Consider the following 26,653-nt stretch of genomic DNA (forward strand, 5'->3'; position numbering starts at 1 on the left):
GTAACTAGACCCCCTCTCTTTCTGACTTTTACCCACACAGACTGTTAGACAATCCCTTCACGATGTCTTCTCTTTCTGTGGTTGTTATACTATCCCTGATTAACATTGGCTAGTTTAAATAGGGTCCAAACTGATATTTGAACCACAAGCAGTGAAAGATCTTTCATACCTGCACCTGACTCTGTGTACTGTGGCTCGGAGTAAAACACCAGAATGTTCAATGTTTGCTTGTTTCACACAACTTTACATCTGTTAAAGATGTTCTATGGAGAACTGCCTAAATTCCTGAAGCTTGATGGGTGCTCTGGGCTTATTCCAGTGCTACAAAGCACTGGTGACCAGCCTTCAGGGTTCCATTGTGATTCTTGGTCAGTGTCTCTACTTTTTCCAAACAGAGCAAAGACTTCAACTTAGAGTGGAAACAAATAAAATCTAAAGCAAAAACAGAAAATGCTCTAAAGAATCAGGAAATTTGACAACATCTGTGGAATGAAAAACAGAGGACACTTTGAAACATTAATTATGCAGGTTTTGGACCTGCTGAGTCTCCAGCACTTCTCTGTTTTTGCTGCACTCCATGGTGTTTTATTTACACACTAGATTGTGGACTGCCTCGTATATGGCCTTCCTGAGTTGTCAATGATCTGATGTATGGAGTTCCGATATTACACTAGTTCTCCCATATAGTTTTAAACTATTTTTTCAGCTAATAGTAGTAGTAATAATAATATAATATCTCATGGTGTTCACCAATGACTGGATACAATATACATTCCATGTGTTCATTACAGATAGTTTGAGGGTGAATATGAAATGAAATAATTATAACAAGTCAATGTGGACCAATAACATTGGCTGATCATGGAAAACCAACATTTATGACTTACAATGAAACCAGCTCAGGAATGGAATCCTAATGTAACCTAAGGACTGCCTGAACTTTATTTGACTGTCCTTACATATCTCCTTCCTGTGAATTACTGCCAGATCAAAGTATATGCTTTGAAAGGGTCTGTGAGTTGGACAATCAAGCAGTACTTTATAAAAATGTCACTAACCCTGTCTTACAAACATTGACATCAATGAAAAAGTAGATGAGTGGGTTAGTAAGTTAGCGGATGATACCGAGATTGGTGGAGTTGTTAATAGCGTAGAAGACTGGCAAAGAATACAGCGAGATATAGATCAATTGCAGATGTGTGCAGTGTGCTGAGCAGAGAGATCTTGGGGTCCAAGTTCATAGTTCCTTGAAAGCGGCTACACAAGTCAATAGGGTAGTTAAGTTTATGGAATGTGTGCTTTTATTAATCAATGTATTGAGTTCAAAAGTAAAGAGGTTATGTTACAACTTTATGAAACTCTGGTTAGACCACATGTGGAGTATTGTGTACAGTTCTGGTCGCCCCATTATAGGAAGGATGTTGAGGCTTTGGAGAGGGTGCAGAAGAGGTTTACCAGGATGCTGTCTGGTTTAGAGGTCATGTGCTATCAGGAGAGGCTGGATAAACTTGGGTTGTTTTCTCTGGAGTGGTGGAGGCTGACAGAGGTTTATAAAATTATGAGAGGCATAGATAGAGTAGACAGGGAGCATCTGGTTTCCCAATGTAGAGATGTCTAATACCAAAGGGCGTGCTTGAAGGTGAGAGGGGGTAGGTTCAAAGGGGATGTGAGAGATAAGTTTTTTACTCAGAGAGTGGTGGATGCCTGGTATGGTGGTAGAGGCAAATACATTGGAGGCTCTTAAGAGATGTTTAAATAGGCACACAAAGTGAGGAAGATAGAGAGATATGGACATTGTGTAGATGGGAGGGATTAGATTGGGGGGGTTGATTTACTTTTCAGCTGGTTCAGCACAACATTTTGGTTCAAAGGTCTTGTTCCTGTGCTGTACTCTTCTACGTTCTAAATTTAAAAAAAGTTCTGTCCAGGAAAATAATTTAAGTCTGAGCCATCTCTGCATATACTCTGGGAAAGTCACAAGTCCTTTTTAATTTCATATTAAGACAAATGTAACATATTTTTGAGAATTCTAGAGAAAGTTCTACATGATTATAAATTGGAGTCTGAGTACTATTTCAAAGACTTACCACTGACTGGAAATGTGCAAATGCACTGTTAAGATAAATGATTATTGGAAAAAGAATCAGGAATAATTAACGTAATGAAACAGGAACAGCTGGAAATGGGCAGTTGGCCAGTCAGAAACATTTTTCTAAGTTTAACAGGCTACTTTTAGACACTTTATAACTGTTCTTCCTGTTCTCTTCTGATCAGAACAGTTTGGTCAATTATTGTCCCTGATCTTTACAAGATCCTCTTGCACTTTACACAAATTCGACCTGTGACACACTGTTGACTAGTGAAATACTTAATCACCTCTTCCTGTTTAGACCTGCCTGCTGTACATTTCCAGCACTTACTTTGTATTTGTCTTTCATCAATGTTGCACCCAGCAAAATGATTATTCCCTTTGCTCCTTAGGTGGACCAGGAGAAGGAAAACTGTTTGCCGGAGAACAGGTTATACAGATTAACAATATACCTCTAGATTCTATTTCCCAGGAACATATAGATAATATTATCAGGTAATTAACATTTTTAAACATTCAGTAAGCAGTAAGTTTTAACTGCCAGCAAATAAGTGGCAGACCCACCAGAGGACTGCATGAAAAATGTAAATGATCTTTAGCTCCTTAAGTGGATTGAGTCGAACTTTATTTGATATTCGTCTCTGTTAAATACTTTGGAATATTTTACTTTATACATGCAAGTTTTTGTCATTGTTAGTGCTGAGCTAAGAAATGAAACCACTTTGATGAAGGAAGGCCAGGATCTGTCTGTTCAACAATTGTAAAGACTATGTCTTCACTTATTCATTCATGGGATGTCAGTATTGCTCTTTAGGGTCAGTTTCCTAGCTAATCTGGAATGGCTTGCTAAACCATTTGCAGGAGGTGGATAAGAACCATCACATTGCACTAAATGGGGAGAAGCATATAGGCCAGACAAGAGAAGAATGGCATTGAAAAGCATTGGTGAACTAGACAGGCTAATTCAACAATTTAGTAATTTCAATATCAGTAATTTCAATACTGCAGCTGCTGTGGTGAAATTTGAACCTGTCTCTGCAGATCAATGAATAACCTCCAATAGCTTAAACACCAACATAAAACACGGGAACATTTCAGCAAGTTAGGAAGCTTCAGTGGGGACAGAAACAGTGCTAAGTTCAGGCCATCACACTGGGAATGGTTGCCTATAAAAAACGTTTTAAGATGCAGAGGGATAAGGGAAGAGAGGAGAAAATGATAAGGAAGGTTTGTAATAGGGTAGAAAGTGGAAGCACTGAGAGTCAAAAAGAATGCTAGTGCAAGTATATTAAACCTGGGAAAGATGCAAATGCAGAATGTTAATCTGAAAACCAAAAAAAAAACAAAATGAATTTGTAAGGAATACTGGAAATCTGGAATAAAAATGCTGGGAATTTTGCATTATCTCAAATGTTTAACATACTGTAGAGTCTTGAAAACTGAAATATACCTAATTAGAAAGGAAGGTTTTGCAAGAGAAAGTGCTGGAAATACTTAGCAAATTAGGCAGAGTTTGTGGAGCTAGACCCAGACAACTTGACAACAAAAAGTAGGTATGGAACACCTGCTTAGCCTCTAATATAACTTTCTGAGCATTACTGAGCTGTATTTGCATCCAGGACACCATATTCATACCTAATACACTGTTTTCTTCTCTGCATATTGACAATTAATTTCTCTATTATGCATCCTTTTGAGTCCCCCTATACAAGGCCACTTCAATTGTCATTATATCCATTGTATAAATACTGTTTGTAGATTATTCCAGAAAGTTCAGGGAAATGTTACCAGTTCTTTACTGAAATGATGAATTGCCACTGAACATTAAAGTCCTGAACTTGTTGGCTATATCCTCTTGCCATTTTGCTGACTGCACTTTGACAGTGAACTCCTCATGGACTCCAGTGAAAACATACGGTCTGCAGTTTTTAATCGAGAAATCTGCTTGTGAAATCTGTGTCATGCTAGACTAGTGAGTCCATTATTTTCAATGGAGAAAGACTGAGGAATAAATATAAGTGCCAGATAACTTATGCACCCTATTTTAATTTTTTGTTTAATTAAGTATTTTAAATTGTTTTACTTCCCGACCTGTTTTTGTAACTTTTATGATTGAAAGAAATGAAGGCTTTCATTAATTTGCTATCACCTTTTGACTATTAATCAATGCCAGGGACATTCAGAATACTCATGGAATTTGGTAAGTTTGATATGCTTGACTGCCTGATAGGTAAATGAAAATTAAACGTAAACTGAAGATATTCAAAATCTAAAATCTAAACCAAAAATGCTGGAAGCACTCAGCAAGTTAAGCCGCATCTGTGGGAAGAGAAACAGCGTTAATATTTCAGCTCAAAGTTTTGATGAAGAAACTCTGTCCAGAAACATTAATCCCATTTCTTTTCCTAAAAATGCAACATCACCTGCTGAGTATTTCCAGATTAGTTTATTGTCATATACACCAGAGTGCAATGAAATTCCTAATGATGTGTGGTTTTTTCGTCATGGAAAATCGTGCGACAGATAGTTGTCTAAGTATGCAGCTCCTCGCCACAAGTTAATACAGAGATGCTGATACTTCATGTTGATGGGCGTTATTGAAACGTACAAACTTCACACAAGGATCAACAGAATAGATTCAGGGCTGACAATTCCCTTGACGGTGTTCTCTAGAACAGGAGTGACAATCTCAGAATGAGTGGGAAGGCATTTCAGAAGTATTTCTTCATCCAGAGGGAGGTTAGCTTTAGGTGGCAAAGGAGACACATTTGCAGATAATGAACCAGTTCTGGATATTTAGCGTTGGGGTTAGTGCACATAAATGGTATTACTGAATGACCTAGTGTTGTACACCTGCTTCTATTTCTTAAGTTCATTGTGTACAAATTTAACGTCCCCTTTTGCACTTCCTCACTACATAAACCTTTTATTTTTTCCATTCGACAAGCCATCAAGTTCCACATTACATACACAGATGAGATTTCAGTTAATATCTAGTCCAGACCTCTCTATTGAAATACATATACAATACTCATTCCAGTACTTGGTTCACAGCTGAATATGACACTTGTGTAGAGAATTTAATTAGATTCAATTATTTTGGAGAGAATTTCAAAAACTTTTGAATGCCAGTTTGAGAATTTACATTTCATGAACTTAAAAACAATTTATAGAGTCTCTAAATTTATTAAATACAGTTTCCCTTGTTGGGACCATTGGTGCCACTCTGAATCAGAAACTTTGCTGATGCTGTAATTATGAGTTAAGCAAATGAGGAATGTTATGTGAGATACATTTTGCACGTGTTGCTATAAATTCCAGTTTGTTATATATGATGGGCTATCCCAACAAGGATGACTTCACGCCATGTGCATCAATTTTCACAGTATTATCTTGGTGCCATTTTTTGCATTTAGTCATCTTGTTTTAATGGTTTTCCATTGATATGTTGCAGGGAATGTGGTAACTCAATTACAGTCACCGTACTCCGAAATAACTCAGTAAGTAGAGACTTGTTACCAAAGTTTTTCAGTAGATTGGTGATTGTCAGGATGTATTTCTCGCATCACTTCCTTTGTGCTAATGCAAACTGCGATTGAGCTGGACTTCCAGCTTTTACTCTGTGGTGCAGCGGGAAATGTCCCATCGAAACTTTGCTTTTTGTTTTGCATCATGTCATCTAAACTCTTTACTCACTTCCTTCCATAAAAACTTTTTAAAGAAATGATATTCCTCTTGTAATTTAGTCAAAGTAATCCAGACAAAATTGTGACTACAATTGTCATATACCACAATTTGATAATGGTTAAATTATGGAGAAAGATAACAGGTCCAAAGGTTGAAGTCCTGAGCTAGAGCAGGGCCAACTTTCAGGGTACAGGGTAGGATCTAGCTGGGGTTGGCTGGGCACCTCTACTTAAAGGCAAAGAAAAAGCATTTGACAAGGTTCCCCATGGCTCAGCTAGGAAGTCATGAGGGTTAGATTGATTGTTGAGTATGTTTATATTGGTTGGCACAACATGGTGGGCCAAAGGGCCCATACTGTGCTGTACTGGTCTTTCTTCTGTGTTCTACGTTCTAACAATTGGCAAGTGAGAAGAGTTTAAAATGGTCATATCAAGGGTCCAGGGGCAGCATACTGCTGTTGGTGTGAAGCATAGACATACCAATGTAACCCTCTCACCGGGGCGCAAATACAGACTCGACTCGTTAGCTAACTCCGCTAATGGCCATGTGACTCAGCGGTGAGAAGGCCACCTTTCATAAACAATATACGTCCAAGGTTGCTACGATTTGGGGCTCAACCACACAAGAATGTCAGGACATTCCGATTAAAGGAACCTCGATTTGAGCGAATGTTGTGTAAATATAGCCCATACACAGTTATCATTCGGCAAGAAATAACAGATTGCACACTGCATAAAATTATATAGAAAGTGTATTTACCAATTTATCAGTTAATGGGAAAAAGGAAAGGGCCCATTGCAGTTAATGTGCACAGAACCATTGGAGCTCATATTGGGGAATGCTGGGGTGTATCTCTTACTCACAGGCTGGACCCACCGTCTGTGTGAAAACATCGTCACATTTTCAAACTCCCTCGGAGCCATCTCGAGTAAACTGGCTCTCTCAGGAGTTTTGACCCTTCCTTCTTGGAGCCATTCCTCTGCACAAAGCACTTCTTGCAATGGGGACTCTCCTTCCAATGGCATTCTGCGGTATCTTCCTTCGTGCCCCTCTCCACAGCTCCCACCAAAAGGACCCCAAACCAGACTACTGTCCTTTAGAAAACTCTTCCCCACAGCTCTCTAGAACCTTTTCTCACATCCCACTATCCTAATTGGCTGACACACTTTTCTAAGTTGGACAACATGTGTCCTTATCTTAGCCGAAGGGAAAACTCACTTTCCGGCATGGCACACAGCTTTTACAGAAAACTGCTAATATAAATTACCTCACAGCATAACAGTGGAAATCTTAACCAGGGCATTACACTCTCCTCCCTCCAAAAATGGTCATGTCCTCATGACTTTGGACCTTATTAAACTATTATTAATAACACAGTATTCAAATGAATTTCATGATTTCGGGACCCCTCCCCTCAATCCATTTGTAAATGGAAGTAATGTATCTCACTATTGGGATGGACGTAACACTTTGTTTCTCCAGTGCATCATATGCCAGCCTATCTGGGGTCTCCCAGCTCTCTGAGACCTTGTCTCATCATCACCTTCTTCAGCCTCAGGCCCTCCTTGTGACCTTCCCCATCTACTAGAGGATGCCTCCCCCTGTCTACACTCATACCTTCCAGCAGCTCAGCTCCCCCTCCTCCGTGACTGAACTTCGCTTCCTTCAGTTTAGGCAGGTGCTGCCGAACATCTTCAATCCCTATTCCCAGTTCCTCCGTCTCCGCCGCATCAGCTCCCAGGATGAGGCTTTCGGTTCCAGGACATCTCAAATGTCCTCTTTCTTTAAGAATCGTGGTTTTCCGTCTGTCGTCATCAATTATGCCCTCACCCGCATCTCCTCCATTTCCCGCACTTCAGCCCTCACCCCATCCTCCTGTCACCACAACAGGGACCGTGTCCCCCTTGTCCTCACCTATCACCCCACCAGCCTCCGGATCCAGCATATTATCCTCCGTAACTTCCACCACCTTCAACAGGACCCCACCACTAAGCACATCTTTCCCTCTCTACCCCTCTCTGCTTTTCTCAGGGATCGTTCTCTCCACGACTCCCTGGTCCACACGTCCCTCCCCACAGATCTCCCACCTGGTACTTATCCCTGCAAGTGTAAGTGCTACACCTGTCTGTACACCTCATCTCTTACCACCATTCAGGGCCCTAAACAGTCCTTCCAGGTGAGGCAATACTTCACTTGTGAGCCTGTTGGGGTCATCTATTGCATCCGGTGTTTCCGGTGCGGTCTCCTCTACATTGGCGAGACCCGACGCAGATTGGGGGACCGCTTCGTCGAGCACCTCCGCTCCGTCCGCCACAACAGACAGGATCTCCCAGTTGTCACCCACTTCAACTCTGCTTCACATTCCCATTCGGATATGTCCATACATGGCCTCCTGTGCTCCCATGATGAGGCCAAACTCCGGTTGGAGGAGCAATTCCTCATATACCATCTGGGTAGTCTCCAGCCCCTTGGTATGAACATCGAATTCTCCAACTTCCGGTAATTCCCTCCCTCTCCCTTCCCCCATCCCACTTTCACTCTGCCTCCTCTTCCAGCTGCCTATCACCTCTCTCATGATTCTGCCTTCTTCTACTACCCATAGTGCTTTCCCCTTACATTCCTTCTTTACTTCTCCTGCCTGTCCCCTCCCTGCTTCCCCTCCCCCACCCCTTGACGTTTTCTCTGATTGGTTTTTCACCTGGCACCTTCTTTATAGGGCCCCTGCCCCCTCCTTCTTCAGTCCTGACGAAGGGTCTCCGCCTGAAACGTTGACTGCTCGTTTCCACTGATGCTGCCCAACCTGCTGAGTTCCTCCAGCTTGTTTGTACGAGTTCAGTCTGTGTTGTTGCTAACTAGTGAGACCTCTCTTGGAAAGGTGTGTCCTTGGTCGCTCAAGTAGTGTGGCAAATATTCTTAGAGTAACCAGCATCAAACTCGTCAGTAGAAAAAACACCTTCATGTTCCAACATCTTCTCAGTTAATTTCTTTTTCCATTCCTTGAGTATTGGTGAATCACTTCGATGTCGACTTCCTCGATCCAGGAGACACATTCTCTTCCATTTTTCCCAGAAAACTAGACACCACTGTCAAAGGGAAAAGACGGGCAATTGGCATTTCACGTCTGAGGGCAATATCTCCTCTTTGTGGTCACTGTCATCCTGTTTGCATAGACAGCAGGAGATCTCTGCAGTTCAGGTCTCACTAGCATTCCTGCAGGTAAGCGTGACTCTTCTTCCTGACTATCCAAGCATCCAGCTGGATGGCTGAGGTGTTGTGTTCCTGCCACTCTAGCTACTCTTCCAGGACTTAACATGATGCGTTTAGGCAGGGTGTACCACACAGTTCCTCATTACTACCCATCATCATGCTTAGGAGGAATTTGCACATTCTCAAAAGCAGCTCTGAACACAGCGTGAGTGGACAAGGTTCTCAACAAGTTATCTCAATTTCTGTCCTTGCACGCTCCCACAAGCCTTCTCAAAATGGAAGTATTTGTTTTCACATGAGTGGAAGCTCCACCCTTTTTCAAGCGGATTGGGCAAACCTACCGTGGTGTGTCAATAGCTTCAGTTACTCCAACATCGGTTTCAAACACTCTAGTTTCAATGACAAGTAACATCGCATGGCTACTCATCAGTACTGAGCCCAGAATCTCAAGGGCACTGAGTGGCGTCAATGGAAAATGCATCAAAGACAGTTTATAAAAGGATCCATAAAGGAAAGTAACTTGACAACCTATGTCAAGTGTGGCTGTAGCATAAATCCATATGGATACATCAGAGCTTGCTCCACTAAACCTTTGGGAATAGTGCTTTGCACTTTAGTTTTTCCCTTGATACACTGATTGGTACATATTCTCTCCAAGACACCAGCCTGCTCCTTTTCTGTGTCCCTCCGTAATTCTGCCTCTTTTCTTCTGTTTGATTAACCGTTGACTTACTTTTCAAAGACTTCCCTGTCTCTCATGGTCTCATTTGAAATGTTCATCTTCTGCACAGTTGTAATGGAAAATACCAGTTGCCCCCCCCCCCCAGTCAAGAGACCCTTTTCAGTGCGTTCCTCTGCGTCCTAAGTCCGACAGGAGGGTTGGGTTTCCCAGCACACATATCACATTTAGCCGAAACAATAGCAGGCATCCATCCAATCAGCTCAGCTCAAAGTTTTTCCACCTCATTCCTCAAAATCTCTTTCTCCGTGGCATCAGGGGTCACTTTAGCAATAGAGGCTCCCACTGAAGACATCACTTGGCTTTTGGAAATGTCCTGCTTCTCAGTCATATTTTCCTCCTCTCTAACTTCTCTGAGTAACTCGATAAAAGATGGAGGAGGACACGTCTTGTGGGTCCCTCGAACACACAGAGCAATCACGTCATGTGACAGCGCGCCCTTCACAACTTGCTCCACCCTCAAGCAATTTCTCGCAGACAGCTGGATGCCCCCTTTGTGACGCAAACAATGCAGCAGTTTCTCCAACCAGAAAAGGTAGGCAGACAGCTTCTCTCCCTCCTCCTGGAACGTGTGCCTAAACTTCATCCTAAGATCGGCTGCAATTTCAGCAACGCCAAAAGCATCTTCCAGAGCTTGCAGATTAGCTGACGTGGCTAATGGGTTTTCTGCCTTTAGGGATCTCACTATGTCATATCAGAGCCTTTAAAGTCTCCAGCAGCCTGTGTTTTTATATTATTTGAGCACTGACACTCATCCATTAACCTGAACCACCCAAACCTCATATTCTTCTTCCCCATCAGGTGTGGGCTTGACTTCGGAGAACACTCCCAGCCTATGATAATTTTGGCATTTATCAACAGTGATGTAATTGTCAAAACCAGTTCAGATTTTCCATCATGAAACACACAAATTTCTGGAGGAAATCACCAGGCAGCATCTAAGAAAAAAATTTAGTCAACTTTTCAAGCTGAGACCTTTCATCAGAACTCAGAATTGTCATCAACTGCTGAAGGACTTCTGGACCTTTCACATCAGGCAACTCTTTTCCCTTACTTCGCAGAAACAAGAACAACTTGCCTTTAAAGTCTTTGCTCTCAGCTACAGGTCCCTTTTCTATAAAAATATGGACTCGCTATGACCCCACCTCTTTGGGGTCTCCCAACCTATCAGGCAGTGCAACTTCAGTTACGTGACTGCTAGTCTGGACTAACACAACATCCTTACCAGATGATCAGATGATCAGCAACCTTTCTCAACTCTTTTACAGAACTCAGCACTTTTAGCAGCAATTTGTCAGGAATTTGGTTTTCCACCTTGCTCAGATCACAAGCATTATTTGTGGATAATGCTTTAAATCTGACCAACCCTTTATTCCTGCAGCATCCATAATAAAATACATTGATCACTTTCCCTGACACTAGCCTAACCACTGGCTTAAACACACAAGCCACTTAAATCAATTCTAAAACAGTCACACAGCACCCAAAATCCCAGATGAGCCCCAATAAATGTAACCTTCTCCCCGGGGCTCAAATACAGACTTGGCTCATTAGCTAACTCTGCTAACAGCCATGGGACACAGTGGTGAGAGGCCTTTCATAAACAATATACTTCTAAGGTCAGTATGATTTACGGTTTAACCAAACAGGAATGTCATGATGTTCCAATTAAAGAAACATCGATTTGAGCGAATGCTGTGTAAATACTGCCCATACACAGTTATTGGTTGGAAAGATAAACAGATCCCACACTGCATAAAATTATAAAGAAAGTATATTTGCCATTATCAACTTTATCAAACAATTAATAGGAAAAAGAAAAGGGCCTACTACAGTTAAACAAGTCCAATGTGCACATGAGTATTGGAGATCATACTGGAGTGTTTGGGCGTATCTCTTACTCATGCGCTAAACCCCGGTCTGAATGAAAGCACTAGCCACATTCCAAACTTCCCTCGAGTAGCATCTTGAATGAACTGGCTCTCTCAGGAGTTTTGGCCCTTCCTCCTTGGAGCTATTCATCTGCACAAAGCACTTCTTGTAACAGGGACTCTCCTTCCAATGACATTCTGTGGCATCTATCCCTTGTGCCCCGCTCTGCAGCTCTTGTTAACAAGACCTCAAACCAGACTACTGTCCTTCAGAAAACTCTTCCCCACAGCTCTCTAGAACCTTCTCTCACACCCCACTATCCCGACTGGCTGACTCACATTCCTCAGTTGGACAACATGTGTCTTTATTGTAGCTGAAGCCAAAACACACTTTCCAGCATGGCACACTGCTTTTACAAAAAACTGCTAATATAAACTACCCGACGGAGGGTCTCGGCCTGAAACATCGACAGTGCTTCTCCCTATAGATGCTGCCTGGCCTGCTGTTCCACCAGCATTTTGTGCGTGTTGTTTGAATTTCCAGCATCTGCAGATTTCCTCGTGTTTGCAATATAAACTACCTCACGGCATAACAGTGGAAATCAGGGCATTACACCAAGTTCAATGAACTCTGGCAGATGAGAGATATTGAGGATCTGGTCAGGAAAAAGAGGAAGCATACATCGTCTTTAAGCTTTTAGGTAGAAGTGAATCTGCTGGTAAAGAGCAGCTTAGGAGGGAATTCAGGAGGAATTCAGCTAAATTCAGATGAATTTGGCAGAGAGGTTAAGGATAATCGCAAGAGGCTCCTGAGTTATATTTACAGTAAAAGGGTGACTAGAAAGAGACCAACTCCTCTTAAATAGCCTCGGGGCCACCTATGTGTCGAACCACAGGAGATGGCTGAGATTTTTAATATGTATTTCTCCAAGATGTTTACTAGGATGCAGAAGAAATGAAAGTAATAATCGTGCTGTCTTAGAACAAATGCAGATTATAAGGAAGGATGTATTTGCAGTCATGAAGCGCATTAAGGTGGGAAATTCCCCTGGACCTAACCCCTAGACCTTAAGGGAGGCTAGGGAAGAAATCACAGGGATATTTGCTTTCTTGTTAGCCACTGTTGAAGTTCCAGTAGACTGGAGGGCAGCTAATGTTCCAATGTTCAAGAAGGGTGGCAAGGACAGGCCAGGGAAGTACAGATCGATGAGTCTGATTTCAGTTCCAGGGAAGATACTGGAGGGAGTTCTGAGGGACAGGATCTACCATCACTTGGATAATCAAGGCCTGATCAGGAATAGTCAGCCTGGCTTCGTGTCTGACTAAACTTCTGAAGAGGTAGCTAAGGGGGTAGATGTAGGTAGAGCAGTGAATGTTGTAATGACTTTGACAAGGTCCCATCTGACAGGCTGATCTGGAAGTTTAGGTGACAGTGGGAGCTAGCAAAGTGGATTCAGATCTGGTTCAGTGACATGAAGCAGAGGGTGATGGTTGAAGGTCGATTCTCTGACGAGTTTTGTGGCTATTGGCTGTCCCACGGGTCAGTGAGGGGTCCCCTGTTATTCATCATTTAAGTAAATATTTTGGATGTGAATGCACATTAATAAGTTTGCTGATGATGCTAAACTGGGGGATTTTGTTGATAGTGAAGCAGGTTACAATGAATTATAAGGAGATTTTGATCAGTTAGGGAAAAGGGCTGAGGAAATGGCAAATGGATTTCAACGTAGCTAAGTGTGAGGTGATGCATTTTTGGACATTGAACCAGGGTCGGACTTGTACAATGAATGGCAGGGTACTGACGAGTGTTGTGGAATAGAGGGACCTTGATGTACAAGTGCACAGTTTGCCAAAAGTGCAAGTAGACAGAGTGGTGAAGAAAGTCAGGCACTGAGGGAGATTATGTTGCAGTTATGAAAGTTGTTAGTAACACTGCACTAGAGTATTGCATAGAGTTTAGGTCACCCTGTTACAGAAAAAATATTGTTCAGGTGAAGGTGCAGAAGAGATTTACATGGATGCCGGCTGAAGTAAAGGGATTTATGTGAATACTGACTGGAGTAAAGGGACTTACGTGGATACTGACTGGAGTAAAGGGATTTATGTGAATACTGACTGGAGTAAAGGGATTTACGTGGATACTGACTGGAGTAAAGGGATTTACGTGGATACTGACTGGAGTAAAGGGATTTACGTGGATACTGACTGAAGTAAAGGGATTTACGTGGATACTGACTGGAGTAAAGGGATTTACGTGGATACTGACTGGAGTAACGGGACTTACGTGGATACTGGCTGGAGTAAAGGGACTTACGTGGATACTGGCTGGAGTAAAGGGATTTACGTGGATACTGACTGGAGTAAAGGGAATTACGTGGATACTGGCTGGAGTAAAGGGATTTACGTGGATACTGACTGGAGTAAAGGGAATTACGTGGATGCTGACTGGAGTAAAGGGATTTACGTGGATACTGACTGGAGTAAAGGGATTTACGTGGATGCTGGCTGGAGTAAAGGGATTTACGTGGATACTGACTGGAGTAAAGGGATTTACGTGGATGCTGGCTGGAGTAAAGGGATTTACGTGGATGCTGGCTGGAGTAAAGGGATTTACGTGGATGCTGGCTGGAGTAAAGGGATTTACGTGGATACTGACTGGAGTAAAGGGATTTACGTGGATGCTGGCTGGAGTCAAGGGAGTCCACACCTAGAAGGAGAGATCTTAGGACAGATCTAAAAGAGAGCTGACAGCTAACATCTTTATACAGAGGGTAGAGAATAGCTGAAAGAGGAAGTGTTCGAGGTGGGTACAATTGAAACATTTAAGAGGCTTTTGGATAGGTACATGGAGGGGAGGGGCTTGAATGGTTTTGGGCCAAATATGGGCAACTGGCACTGGCAGAGGGCATGCTGTCGTTGGCATAAACCAGTTCAGCCGAAGGGCTTTTTTTTCCCCGTGTTATATTACTCTAAGATTCTACACGCAGATTATGCAATGTGTAAAATGTAAAGTGTAGAAAAACAGATGCTAGAATAACAGTGAGCGTGAGTACAGTAGATTCACGGTGAAATATTCTGTCCTTTACTGATCTGGTTGAGTCATTGAATCTCCACTAGCAACTAAACACTTAGAATTGATTTCCTATGTTATTTTTATGATCTGTTATCATCAATTTAAAACTTGAGTTGGATCCCACGAATACCCTTCTGTAAACTGAACTTCAATGCACAGTTACCTAAAAACAATGCAACCTTGTCGCAGAAGGCCAGTGCTATGATTTAATTGTAATACTTTCTGCTTTATCCAGGGGCCCAAGTCATCGTTTATCACTGATGAGAAGCGAGCCAGACTGAAAAGCAACCCAGTTAAAGTACGTTTTGCTGAGGAAGTGATTGTCAATGGCCACACACAGGTTTGTCTCTCCTGCACGTCTTGTCGGTTGGTGGGTCTGCCCATTGTATTTCTGTCAGAGGCAAGCTGGTTCTGGGTGAAAGGCCCTTTGTTTTTCTGAACAAATTGGCCTTTTGTCCGGTTCTACACCACTTCCTTAGTGTTGAGGTGAGCATTAAGGAACTGTAGGCATTCTCTCCAACAAAGATACTCCCTTCAGTACCAAATGAGAATTCAACGTAAAACTGTTTAATAAGAACAAGCTTACGGGTGCACGGAATTACACAATGCAATAATTTCAAGATTCAAGACTGTTTTTTGCCATTCTTCAGTACACAAGTGTAAAGGAGAACAAAATGATTGTTACTCCAGATCCGTTACTGTATAAAGAACACAATAAAAATCCAATATATATAAATATCAAAGCAATCTTTTAAAGCACAATGTACAAGTAACTGTTATATACTGTATATAGACTGATTGTATGTAGACAAAGTGATGCTAGGTGATGCGTATGTAGTGGTGGTGAGGAGGATTAATGGGTGGAGGTGTTGGGGAAGCAGCTGTGTTTGGGTCCAGTGTTTCTGGTGTGGATGCCACACAGACTCTTCCCTGATGGGAGTGGGACAAACAGTCCATGCACAGGGTGGGTGGGATCCTGACTTCATTTATATGCCAACATACAAAATCATAGAGCCAGTTATGATGCCTCCAACAGACATCATGGTTACTGCTGTGGGCAGATTGCAATGCACTCAGATAGAATAGCTGCCCCAATTTTCATTTCCAAAATGTTAATCCAGGAGCTGCATCACATTTGAGCAATGAGGTGAGTTGATACCTGCTAGAGATACAAGAATACAAAGAAGGAGAAGATTTATACATGTTTTGAGATCTGAGCCATGGGTTGTATGACAAATTTTTCAAAGTTCAATGTAAAAATTATTTTCAGAGTACATACACGTCACCACATACAACCATGATATCCTTTTCCCTGTGGGCATACTGAGCAAATCTATAGAACAGTAGCTGTAAACAGGATCAATGGACAATAACCTGTACGAAGGCAAATATAAATAAATAACAAGCATGAAATGGTAAGATAAAGTCCTTAAAGTGAGATAATCAGTTGTGGGAACACCAGAAGTAGAATGAGTGTAGTTATGCCCTTTTGTTCAAGAGTCTGTTGAGGGGTAGAAACTGTTCTTGAACCTGGTGGTGTGAGCCCTGAGGCTCCTGTACCTTCTATCCTGATGGCAGCAGCGAGAAAAGATCATGGACTGGGTGGCGAGGGTCTCTGACGATGGATGTTGCTTCACTATGACAACATTTCATGTAGGTGTGCTCAATGTTAGGGAGGGTTTATCTGTGATGTACTGAGCTGAATCCACTACCTTCTGTAGGATTTTCCAGTTAAAGGCATTGGTGTTCCCAGACCAGGCTGTAATGCAGCCAGTCAGCACACTTTCCACCGCCCATCTATAGAAGTTTGTCAATGATTTTGATGACGTGCCGAATCTCCGCAGACTCCTGAGGAAGTAGAGGGCCTGTCGTGCTTTGTCTGCAATTCTATTTATATGATGGGCCCAGGACATCCCTGTGGTGCTCCTGTGCTGTTGGAGATTGTGGAGGAGATGTTTTTGCCATCAACTGGGGTCTACAAGTGAGAAAATCCAGGATCCAATTCTCTTTCACCACTAATGGATGAAAATGAGGTCTTGATTTTCTTTGGTCACCTTTCACCCCCAGTTAAAGATGAGTTTAATTTGGTCATAGTTGGGCAATTACATTTCCTTGTACCAAGCTCTGTTGTGTATCTTCACACTGATTTATTCTCAGAGTATTAGTTGTCCAGATGGACTTCTGCAGCATTGTCTGATCTTTCTGGAGAGCCCATGGATACAAATGAGGTTCTGAGAAATGGGACAACAGGCTGGTGGGTGCAGTCAAAATCTTAGGATTCCAAGAGACCCATCTGCTTGATCTTAACTCTCAGGAGAACTCGTGGATCCTGTGAAATCTCCAGTTCTGCAGTGTGGGACTTGTAGTGGTGGGTTGATGATCTGTTTTCAGTTCTGTTCTGATGACATTTCATTCTGTCCCTATAATTCCAGCAGCAATGATTCTTGTTCCATTTCCTGCATCTTCCCCCACCCCCGCCAACTCTTCTTCACCTTCAGTTTAGCAATGGTATCAGAGTAAAGATAACTGTACATGACTTTGTTTCTTTATTGTAATACATAATTCTAGTGGTTGATGTTTTTTCCTCTTCACAGGTTAACTCACTTCTGTTTATGCCTAATGTTCTCAAAATATATTTGGAAAATGGACAAACTAAAGCCTTTAGATATGATAAAAATACAACTGTGAAGGTAAGAAAGACTCTTCCAGTTTTCTTAGCTCCTTGCTGTTTGTTTTCTTCCTTGAAGGTTTTGTTCAGGAAAATTCCCAGCCATTTATTTCATTGACCGATCACAAGCACCCATGTACAGTACATCACAACAGGGGCAGATGTCGTCCACCGAACAATGCCAGCCTGCCCTGTCATTTAACACGATTGTAGCCGCCAAACCAAAACTAAAACAATTGCCGCTGCCGGCGACCCGATGGACTCGCACGAGGCGCCCTCACCCCGATAACGATCGCTTCAGAAGGCGAGGATATGTATTCAGATCCTTTATTAGCAATTAGCAAACATTCAATCTTGAAGTGATGAAACTCAAGCAGACCCAAATGTAAGTTAAGTGTTATTGAGCGGTCAGCAAAAGTTACGACCTCCTTTAGTCCCCAACTTCTAAATTGCCACGAAGTAAGCATGAATACGTAACTTATTCCCTTTGTTTTTATCCCACGCATGTACTAGTCACTACAATAAACACAGAATGCAGATAGAGAACAGATGCATGGCTCCTATGTGAACAGGGCTGATCTCTGCTGGTCTCAACTCCTCTTCTGTGCCACTTCTCCATACCCCTTCAATTCCTTGATCTATTAAATATTTATCCACATGTGCTTTAGATAATTTTAATTATCCAGCTTCCACAAACAACTAGGGAAAATAATTCCAGGAGAGTCATCACTCTGCAGAAGAGATTTCTCCATACCTCAGTTTTAAATGACCAGTCCTTATCTTGTAGTTACGTCCCCTTGTTTGAGACTCTCTGACCAGCAAAAGCATTCCAACAATTATTCTGTTAAGTTCCCTTAGGATCTTACATAAGGATACTTCTCATTTCACTAAACTCCATGGAACACAGGTCCTAACTATTTAGTGTCTCTTGGGAAGACAGCCCTCTCTTCCCAGGACTTATCCAAAAGTGCATCTCCTTTCTATGGCCTCCATGATTAGTGTTTTTTTTTAGGTAAGGAGTTCAAAACTGTTTGCAGACATGTCACCTGCACCCTGCACAACTGCAGCAAAACCTCCATATTTTTGAAGTCTGTCCTCTTCACAATAAGGGCTAAATTGCTTCCTACATTCCTAATTGCTTGCTGCAGTTACCTGCTAGCTCTTTGTAATGTGTTCACTAGAACACCTAGATCCCCATGTCTGTACTCATTTGCAGTCTCTCTCCATGTAAATAATAATCCTCCTTTTAATTTCTCTTACTGAAGTGCAAGACCTGACACTTCTCTTCACTAAACCTAATTTACTGGTCAGTCACTCAATTTATCTACTGAGCATCCTGTTGCAGAGTCATAGTAATCTTATCACAACATACCCTTCCACCTATTTTTGTATTGTTGGTAAACTTGGAAACCTCACATACTGTTCCAGGTCACTTATGTAAGTTTTGAACAATCACAGGCCAAGTACTGGTCCTTGTGGAACTTCACCAGTTATCCCCTTCCAGTCTGACAAACACCGTTTCATTTCTACCCTCTGCTTTCTGTGTGACAGCCAGTTTTCAATCCATTTAACACACCTCCCCAAATCCCACGGGCTTTTAATAGGCACAGCAACCTCCTACATGGCACCTTGTCTAATGCCTTTTGGAAAAGTAAATACACAACATCTCGAGGTTCCTGAGTATCATCTTTCTACATCCTCAATGAATTCAAGCAACGTTGGCAAATATAATTCTTCAAACCAGGTTAACTAGATTTAATATTGAGCTTTCCTGAATGATTAGCTAAATCTCCCTTAATTATCAACTCTAGCGCCTTGCCAATAATAGTCACGCTGTACTCAAAAGTATACTGTGTACCACCCTGAGATTCAGCTTTTTGCAGGCAGTCACAAAACAAGAGAACACAATAAAAGAAAAACTTCACGTAACAAAGACCTAATGTGTGGTTAAAAAAAAAGAATAAACTGTGCAAATAATAAAAAGTGAACAAATACCACACACGGTCCCCAAAAGGGGGGCCGCAGCCGCGGAGCCAGGTCAGTCTGAAGCGAGTGACGCCGGTCCAGGCCGCAGCCGCGGAGCCAGGTCAGTCTGAGGCGAGTGACGCCGGTCCAGGCCGCAGCCGCGGAGCCAGGTCAGTCTGAGGCGAGTGACGCCGGTCCAGGCCGCAGCCGCGGAGCCAGGTCAGTCTGAGGTGAGTGACGCCGGTCCAGGCCGCAGCCGCGGAGCCAGGTCAGTCTGAGGCGAGTGATGCCTGTCCAGGCCGCAGCCCTGGAACCAGGTCAGTCTGAGGCGAGTGACGCCGGTCCAGGCCGCAGCCGCGGAGCCAGGTCAGTCTGAGGTGAGTGACGCCGGTCCAGGCCGCAGCCGCGGAGCCAGGTCAGTCTGAGGCGAGTGACGCCGGTCCAGGCCGCAGCCGCGGAGCCAGGTCAGTCTGAGGCGAGTGACGCCGGTCCAGGCCGCAGCCGCGGAGCCAGGTCAGTCTGAGGCGAGTGACGCCGGTCCAGGCCGCAGCCGCGGAGCCAGGTCAGTCTGAGGCGAGTGACGCCGGTCCAGGCCGCAGCCGGGGAGCCAGGTCAGTCTGAGGCGAGTGTCGCCGGTCCAGGCCGCAGCCGGGGAGCCAGGTCAGTCTGAGGCGAGTGACGCCGGTCCAGGCCGCAGCCGCGGAGCCAGGTCAGCGCTGAGGAGAGTGACGCCGGTCCAGGCCGCAGCCGTGGAGCCAGGTCAGCGCTGAGGAGAGTGACGCCGGTCCAGGCCGCAGCCGCGGAGCCAGGTCAGTCTGAGGCGAGTGACGCCGGTCCAGGCCGCAGCCGGGGAGCCAGGTCAGTCTGAGGCGAGTGACGCCGGTCCAGGCCGCAGCCGCGGAGCCAGGTCAGCGCTGAGGAGAGTGACGCCGGTCCAGGCCGCAGCCGCGGAGCCAGGTCAGTCTGAGGTGAGTGACGCCGGTCCAGGCCGCAGCCGCGGAGCCAGGTCAGTCTGAGGCGAGTGACGCCGGTCCAGGCCGCAGCCGCGGAGCCAGGTCAGTCTGAGGCGAGTGACGCCGGTCCAGGCCGCAGCCGCGGAGCCAGGTCAGTCTGAGGCGAGTGACGCCGGTCCAGGCCGCAGCCGCGGAGCCAGGTCAGTCTGAGGCGAGTGACGCCGGTCCAGGCCGCAGCCGGGGAGCCAGGTCAGTCTGAGGCGAGTGTCGCCGGTCCAGGCCGCAGCCGGGGAGCCAGGTCAGTCTGAGGCGAGTGACGCCGGTCCAGGCCGCAGCCGCGGAGCCAGGTCAGCGCTGAGGAGAGTGACGCCGGTCCAGGCCGCAGCCGCGGAGCCAGGTCAGCGCTGAGGAGAGTGACGCCGGTCCAGGCCGCAGCCGCGGAGCCAGGTCAGTCTGAGGCGAGTGACGCCGGTCCAGGCCGCAGCCGCGGAGCCAGGTCAGTCTGAGGCGAGTGACGCCGGTCCAGGCCGCAGCCGCGGAGCCAGGTCAGTCTGAGGCGAGTGACGCCGGTCCAGGCCGCAGCCGGGGAGCCAGGTCAGTCTGAGGCGAGTGTCGCCGGTCCAGGCCGCAGCCGGGGAGCCAGGTCAGTCTGAGGCGAGTGACGCCGGTCCAGGCCGCAGCCGCGGAGCCAGGTCAGTCTGAGGCGAGTGACGCCGGTCCAGGCCGCAGCCGCGGAGCCAGGTCAGCGCTGAGGCGAGTGACGCCGGTCCAGGCCGCAGCCGCGGAGCCAGGTCAGCGCTGAGGAGAGTGACGCCGGTCCAGGCCGCAGCCGCGGAGCCAGGTCAGCGCTGACGAGAGTGACGCCGGTCCAGGCCGCAGCCGCGGAGCCAGGTCAGTCTGAGGCGAGTGACGCCGGTCCAGGCCGCAGCCGCGGAGCCAGGTCAGTCTGAGGCGAGTGATGCCTGTCCAGGCCGCAGCCGCGGAGCCAGGTCAGTCTGAGGCGAGTGACGCCGGTCCAGGCCGCAGCCGCGGAGCCAGGTCAGTCTGAGGCGAGTGACGCCGGTCCAGGCCGCAGCCGCGGAGCCAGGTCAGTCTGAGGCGAGTGACGCCGGTCCAGGCCGCAGCCCTGGAACCAGGTCAGCGCTGAGGCGAGTGACGCCGGTCCAGGCCGCAGCCGCGGAGCCAGGTCAGTCTGAGGCGAGTGACGCCGGTCCAGGCCGCAGCCGCGGAGCCAGGTCAGCACTGAGGCGAGTGACGCCGGTCCAGGCCGCAGCCGCGGAGCCAGGTCAGTCTGAGGCGAGTGATGCCGGTCCAGGCCGCAGCCGGGGAGCCAGGTCAGTCTGAGGCGAGTGACGCCGGTCCAGGCCGCAGCCGGGGAGCCAGGTCAGTCTGAGGCGAGTGACGCCGGTCCAGGCCGCAGCCGCGGAGCCAGGTCAGCGCTGAGGCGAATGACGCCGGTCCAGGCCGCAGCGGGGGAGCCAGGTCAGTCTGAGGCGAGTGACGCCTGTCCAGGCCGCAGCCGCGGAGCCAGGTCAGTCTGAGGCGAGTGACGCCGGTCCAGGCCGCAGCCGCGGAGCCAGGTCAGTCTGAGGCGAGTGACGCCTGTCCAGGCCGCAGCCCTGGAGCCAGGTCAGCGCTGAGGCGAGTGACGCCGGTCCAGGCCGCAGCCGCGGAGCCAGGTCAGTCTGAGGCGAGTGACGCCGGTCCAGGCCGCAGCCGCGGAGCCAGGTCAGCGCTGAGGCGAATGACGCCGGTCCAGGCCGCAGCGGGGGAGCCAGGTCAGTCTGAGGCGAGTGACGCCTGTCCAGGCCGCAGCCGCGGAGCCAGGTCAGTCTGAGGCGAGTGACGCCGGTCCAGGCCGCAGCCGCGGAGCCAGGTCAGCGCTGAGGCGAGTGACGCCAGTCCAGGCCGCAGCCGCGGAGCCAGGTCAGTGCTGAGGTGAGTGACGCCGGTCCAGGCCGCAGCCGCGGAGCCAGGTCAGCTCTGAGGCGAGTGACGCCGGTCCAGGCCGCAGCCGCGGAGCCAGGTCAGCGCTGAGGTGAGTGACGCCGGTCCAGGCCGCAGCCGCGGAGCCAGGTCAGCGCTGAGGTGAGTGACGCCGGTACAGGCCGCAGCCGCGGAGCCAGGTCAGTCTGAAGCGAGTGACGCCGGTCCAGGCCGCAGCCGCGGAGCCAGGTCAGTCTGAGGCGAGTGACGCCGGTCCAGGCCGCAGCCGCGGAGCCAGGTCAGCGCTGAGGCGAGTGACACCGGTCCAGGCCGCAGCCGCGGAGCCAGGTCAGTCTGAGGCGAGTGACGCCGGTCCAGGCCGCAGCCGCGGAGCCAGGTCAGTCTGAGGCGAGTGACGCCGGTCCAGGCCGCAGCCGCGGAGCCAGGTCAGTGCTGAGGTGAGTGACGCCGGTCCAGGCCGCAGCCGCGGAGCCAGGTCAGTCTGAGGCGAGTGACGCCGGTCCAGGCTGCAGCCGCGGAGCCAGGTCAGCGCTGAGGTGAGTGACGCCGGTCCAGGCCGCAGCCGCGGAGCCAGGTCAGTCTGAAGCGAGTGACGCCGGTCCAGGCCGCAGCCGCGGAGCCAGGTCAGTCTGAGGCGAGTGACGCCGGTCCAGGCCGCAGCCACCGCGTCAGTAAAGTGCTGAAGTGCCCTGGTCAGATTGCAGAAATAGTGAAATAAAAGTAAACAGAAACACACGGAAAGTCAACAGCAGACTCCACAACGGGGGAGTTAGCTCAGCACTGAGTGGAGTGAAGCCGTCCAGGAGCCTGCTGGCTGCTCCCGGACCGGGCAGTGCAAGAGCCAAGCCACTTCCCTTAAAACCTGAGCATCAGACCACCAGGTCCTGGCAACAGGACCACCTTAAAGTCCTCTCTGTAATTAGGAATTTTGCAACTTCTACCATGTTATGTGGAATTAGCCTGTCTGATATCGTAGGGATATTACCCATGTGTTCCATGGTGAAGACAGATACAAACATTTATCCAATATATTTATTTGTCTGCAGGTGTACATTTACCCATCTCTATCCTTACAGATCTCATACTTATCCTAGCTGCCCTCTTCCCATTTATATCCAATGGAACATTCACTGATTGTTGTTTTAATACGTGCAAGTTTTCTCTCAAAAATTAATTCTGCCCTTCCTGTGTAAGCCTTCTAGTATTCTCTTGCTGGATCCTAAATTCCCAAAAGCCTGGTCTACCACTAGCCCTTACTACTCTGTATACCCTAGTGTTCATTTTAACACTATCCTTGATCGCCTTTGTTAACCATGGATTGTGCCTCTTTCTCATAGAAATCTCTTCTTTGATTAGGGCAGACTCTCGCTAAGCAACATAGACCAGCTGATTGAATACAGTATCTGCCATCATCTCTCCGCTGACCCGTCTCTCAAGCTGTTTCTGCCCTAACCATTTGCGGTGTCACCTTTCGTGGGTCTATAGATTACTGCCACCTGTGTTTTCTTTCCGCTGCTAATTATGATGTTAGCCGAAACCAATTACACTTCACTATCCACTACATTTATATCACAGCTGAGGTCTGCTCTGGTACCTTCCTCAACTAACAATGCCAACCCACCTCCTTTCTCCTCTGGCAGATTGTTTTGGGACGCTCTGTAATTCTGCTCACAGTCCTGGTCTGCCCGCGAACACCTTTCTGTAACAGCTATAATTTCATACACCTATCTTGTTATTTGTGCTATCATCTGTCCTGTTGCAAATGCTTTCTCCATTCACATAAAGAACATCAGACTTTGGTATTTTTACAGATATGATTCTGTTTTGCACGTTTTCTTTTACATCTTCTGCCTCAGTGTGTCACACTGTGACTGTCAGTTCCCTCTCACTATCCTGTGCCACTGCTCTCTCATTTCCTCCTGATGTATTAAATCATCCATTCTTGGAGTTCTCTCCGTTCCTGGTTGGTATAGAACCCAGTCTACTACCCGGTGTATGTGATTCATCAGGACACTGGTCCCAGTATCGTTCAGGTAGAGCCCCTCCCAATCTCTTCGTTCCTGGTGCCCCGAGAATCAGAACCCGTTTCAACGACAGCAACACAGAAAGCAGCTGCAGGAACGTCAGGCACCATCTCTGGAGGGAAATGAAGAGCTGCTGCTTCCAGTCAGTGCTGATGAACTGAAATGTTGACTGTCAGCTTTCCCCACGGATGGCTCTTCCAGGCCCTTCGTGTATTTCCAGCATCTGCAGTTCTACTACTTAAGCCATGCATTTGTCTCTCTAATCACCATTGTGGTTCTGCCTGAAATTCTCATAAACCTTAGCAGAATCTCCCTCCTCCTTTGGCTGTGCCTACATGGACCATGACCACGGATCTTCTCCTTCTCCCACTCCAAGTTCTCGTCCAGACAAGAAGAACTGTTCTTAGAGCTAGTGCAGGCAGCCAACACAGACTTCAGGACTCTCTGCCTCGCCTGTACAGACAGTGTCAATCTAGGGGAGGATTGTCGGTAATCACACAAACTGATTGTATCAATTGTGCTCTGCTCTAAGTATTTCACTGATGCAGAGAGACAGAGACATCACAGCAACAGGTCTATAGTCTGCGATGGCTATGCCCACATTTTGAATAAACTATATTACAGGTCACGCACTCCCTTGCCATAAAAGTAATTCCCCTTGTCATAATCTCGGGTCAGTGTAATATTCCAGCATTTATCATGGTGACCTGTCCAGTGTTTCCCATTCAGTAGACACAATGCAAGTCCAGGCTCTGATCGTTGGATAGCTGTATGCAGTGATGTGTTTCATTGACAGTTCTGACAGCTGGCAAGTGTGTGTGTGTGTGTGTGTGTGTGTGTGTGTGTGTGTGTGTGTGTGTGTGTGTGTGTGTGTGTGTGTGTGTGTGTGTGTGTGTGTGTGGAAGTTGTGCGTGTGTGTGTGTGTGTGTGTGTGTGGGTGGTAGTTGTGTGTGTGTGTGTGGGTGGTAGTTGTGTGTGTGTGTGTGTGTGTGTGTGTGTGTGTGTGTGTGTGTGTGTGTGTGTGTGTGTGGAAGTTGTGCGTGTGTCTCTGTGTGTGTGTGTGTGTGTGTGTGTGTGTGTGTGGAAGTTGTGTGTGTGTGTCTCTCTCTCAGTGTGTGGTGGTAGGTGTGTGTGGGTGGTAGTTGTGTGAGTGTGTGTGTGTGGGTGGTAGTTGTGTGTGTGTGTGTGTGGGTGGTAGTTGTGTGTGTGTGTGTGGTAGTTGTGTGTGTGTGTGTGTGTGAGTGAGTGAGTGAGTGTGTGTGTGTATGGTGGTAGGTGTGTGTGTGTGTCTGTGGTAGTTGTGTGTGAGTGTGTATGTGTGTGTGGTGGTAGGTGTGTGTGAGTGTGTGTGTGTGTGTGGGTGGTAGTTGTGTGTGTGTGTGTGTGGTGGTAGGTGTGTGTGAGTGTGTGTGAGTGGTAGTTGTGTGTGTGTGGTGGTAGTTTTGTGTGTGTGAGTGAGTGTGTGTGTATGGTGGTAGGTGTGTGTGTGTGAGTGAGTGTGTGTGTATGGTGGTAGGTGTGTGTGTGTCTGTGGTAGTTGTGTGTGAGTGTGTGTGTGTGTGTGTGTGGTGGTAGGTGTGTGTGTCTCTGTGTGTGTGGTGGTAGGTGTGTGTGAGTGAGTGAGTGTGTGTGTGTATGGTGGTAGGTGTGTGTGTGTGTGTGTCTGTGGTAGTTGTGTGTGAGTGTGTGTGTGTGTGGTGGTAGGTGTGTGTGTGAGTGTGTGTCTGTGTGTGTGGTAGTTGTATGTGTGGGTGGTAGTTGTGTGAGTGTGTGTGTGTGGGTGGTAGTTGTGTGTGTGTGTGTGTGTGGGTGGTAGTTGTGTGAGTGTGTGTGTGTGGGTGGTAGTTGTGTGTGTGTGTGTGTGGGTGGTAGTTGTGTGTGTGTGTGTGTGGTAGTTGTGTGTGTGTGTGTGTGTGAGTGAGTGAGTGAGTGTGTGTGTGTATGGTGGTAGGTGTGTGTGTGTGTCTGTGGTAGTTGTGTGTGAGTGTGTATGTGTGTGTGGTGGTAGGTGTGTGTGAGTGTGTGTGTGTGTGTGGGTGGTAGTTGTGTGTGTGTGTGTGTGGTGGTAGGTGTGTGTGAGTGTGTGTGAGTGGTAGTTGTGTGTGTGTGGTGGTAGTTTTGTGTGTGTGAGTGAGTGTGTGTGTATGGTGGTAGGTGTGTGTGTGTGAGTGAGTGTGTGTGTATGGTGGTAGGTGTGTGTGTGTCTGTGGTAGTTGTGTGTGAGTGTGTGTGTGTGTGTGTGTGGTGGTAGGTGTGTGTGTCTCTGTGTGTGTGGTGGTAGGTGTGTGTGAGTGAGTGAGTGTGTGTGTGTATGGTGGTAGGTGTGTGTGTGTGTGTGTCTGTGGTAGTTGTGTGTGAGTGTGTGTGTGTGTGGTGGTAGGTGTGTGTGTGAGTGTGTGTCTGTGTGTGTGGTAGTTGTATGTGTGGGTG

At 46.9% G+C, this 26,653-nt stretch overlaps 2 protein-coding genes across 4 annotated transcripts in view; both read left to right on the forward strand.

Moving 5' to 3' along the window:
- The window catches only part of LOC140713724 (thymosin beta-10), a 452,521-nt gene that overhangs the window by 215,380 nt on the left and 210,488 nt on the right, over window positions 1–26,653 (forward strand). The window lies entirely within an intron of this gene.
- The window catches only part of frmpd1a (FERM and PDZ domain containing 1a), a 175,401-nt gene that overhangs the window by 74,810 nt on the left and 73,938 nt on the right, over window positions 1–26,653 (forward strand). For both annotated transcript variants that reach the window (XM_073024081.1, XM_073024089.1), the window contains exons 4-7: window positions 2,482–2,584; window positions 5,544–5,589; window positions 14,902–15,006; window positions 17,261–17,356. In XM_073024081.1, coding sequence (XP_072880182.1) covers window positions 2,482–2,584; window positions 5,544–5,589; window positions 14,902–15,006; window positions 17,261–17,356 — 350 coding nt within the window. The remainder of the gene's footprint in view (window positions 1–2,481; window positions 2,585–5,543; window positions 5,590–14,901; window positions 15,007–17,260; window positions 17,357–26,653) is intronic.

Source organism: Hemitrygon akajei, chromosome 2, assembly GCF_048418815.1.
Source record: "Hemitrygon akajei chromosome 2, sHemAka1.3, whole genome shotgun sequence".
NCBI classification, from domain to species: domain Eukaryota; kingdom Metazoa; phylum Chordata; class Chondrichthyes; order Myliobatiformes; family Dasyatidae; genus Hemitrygon; species Hemitrygon akajei.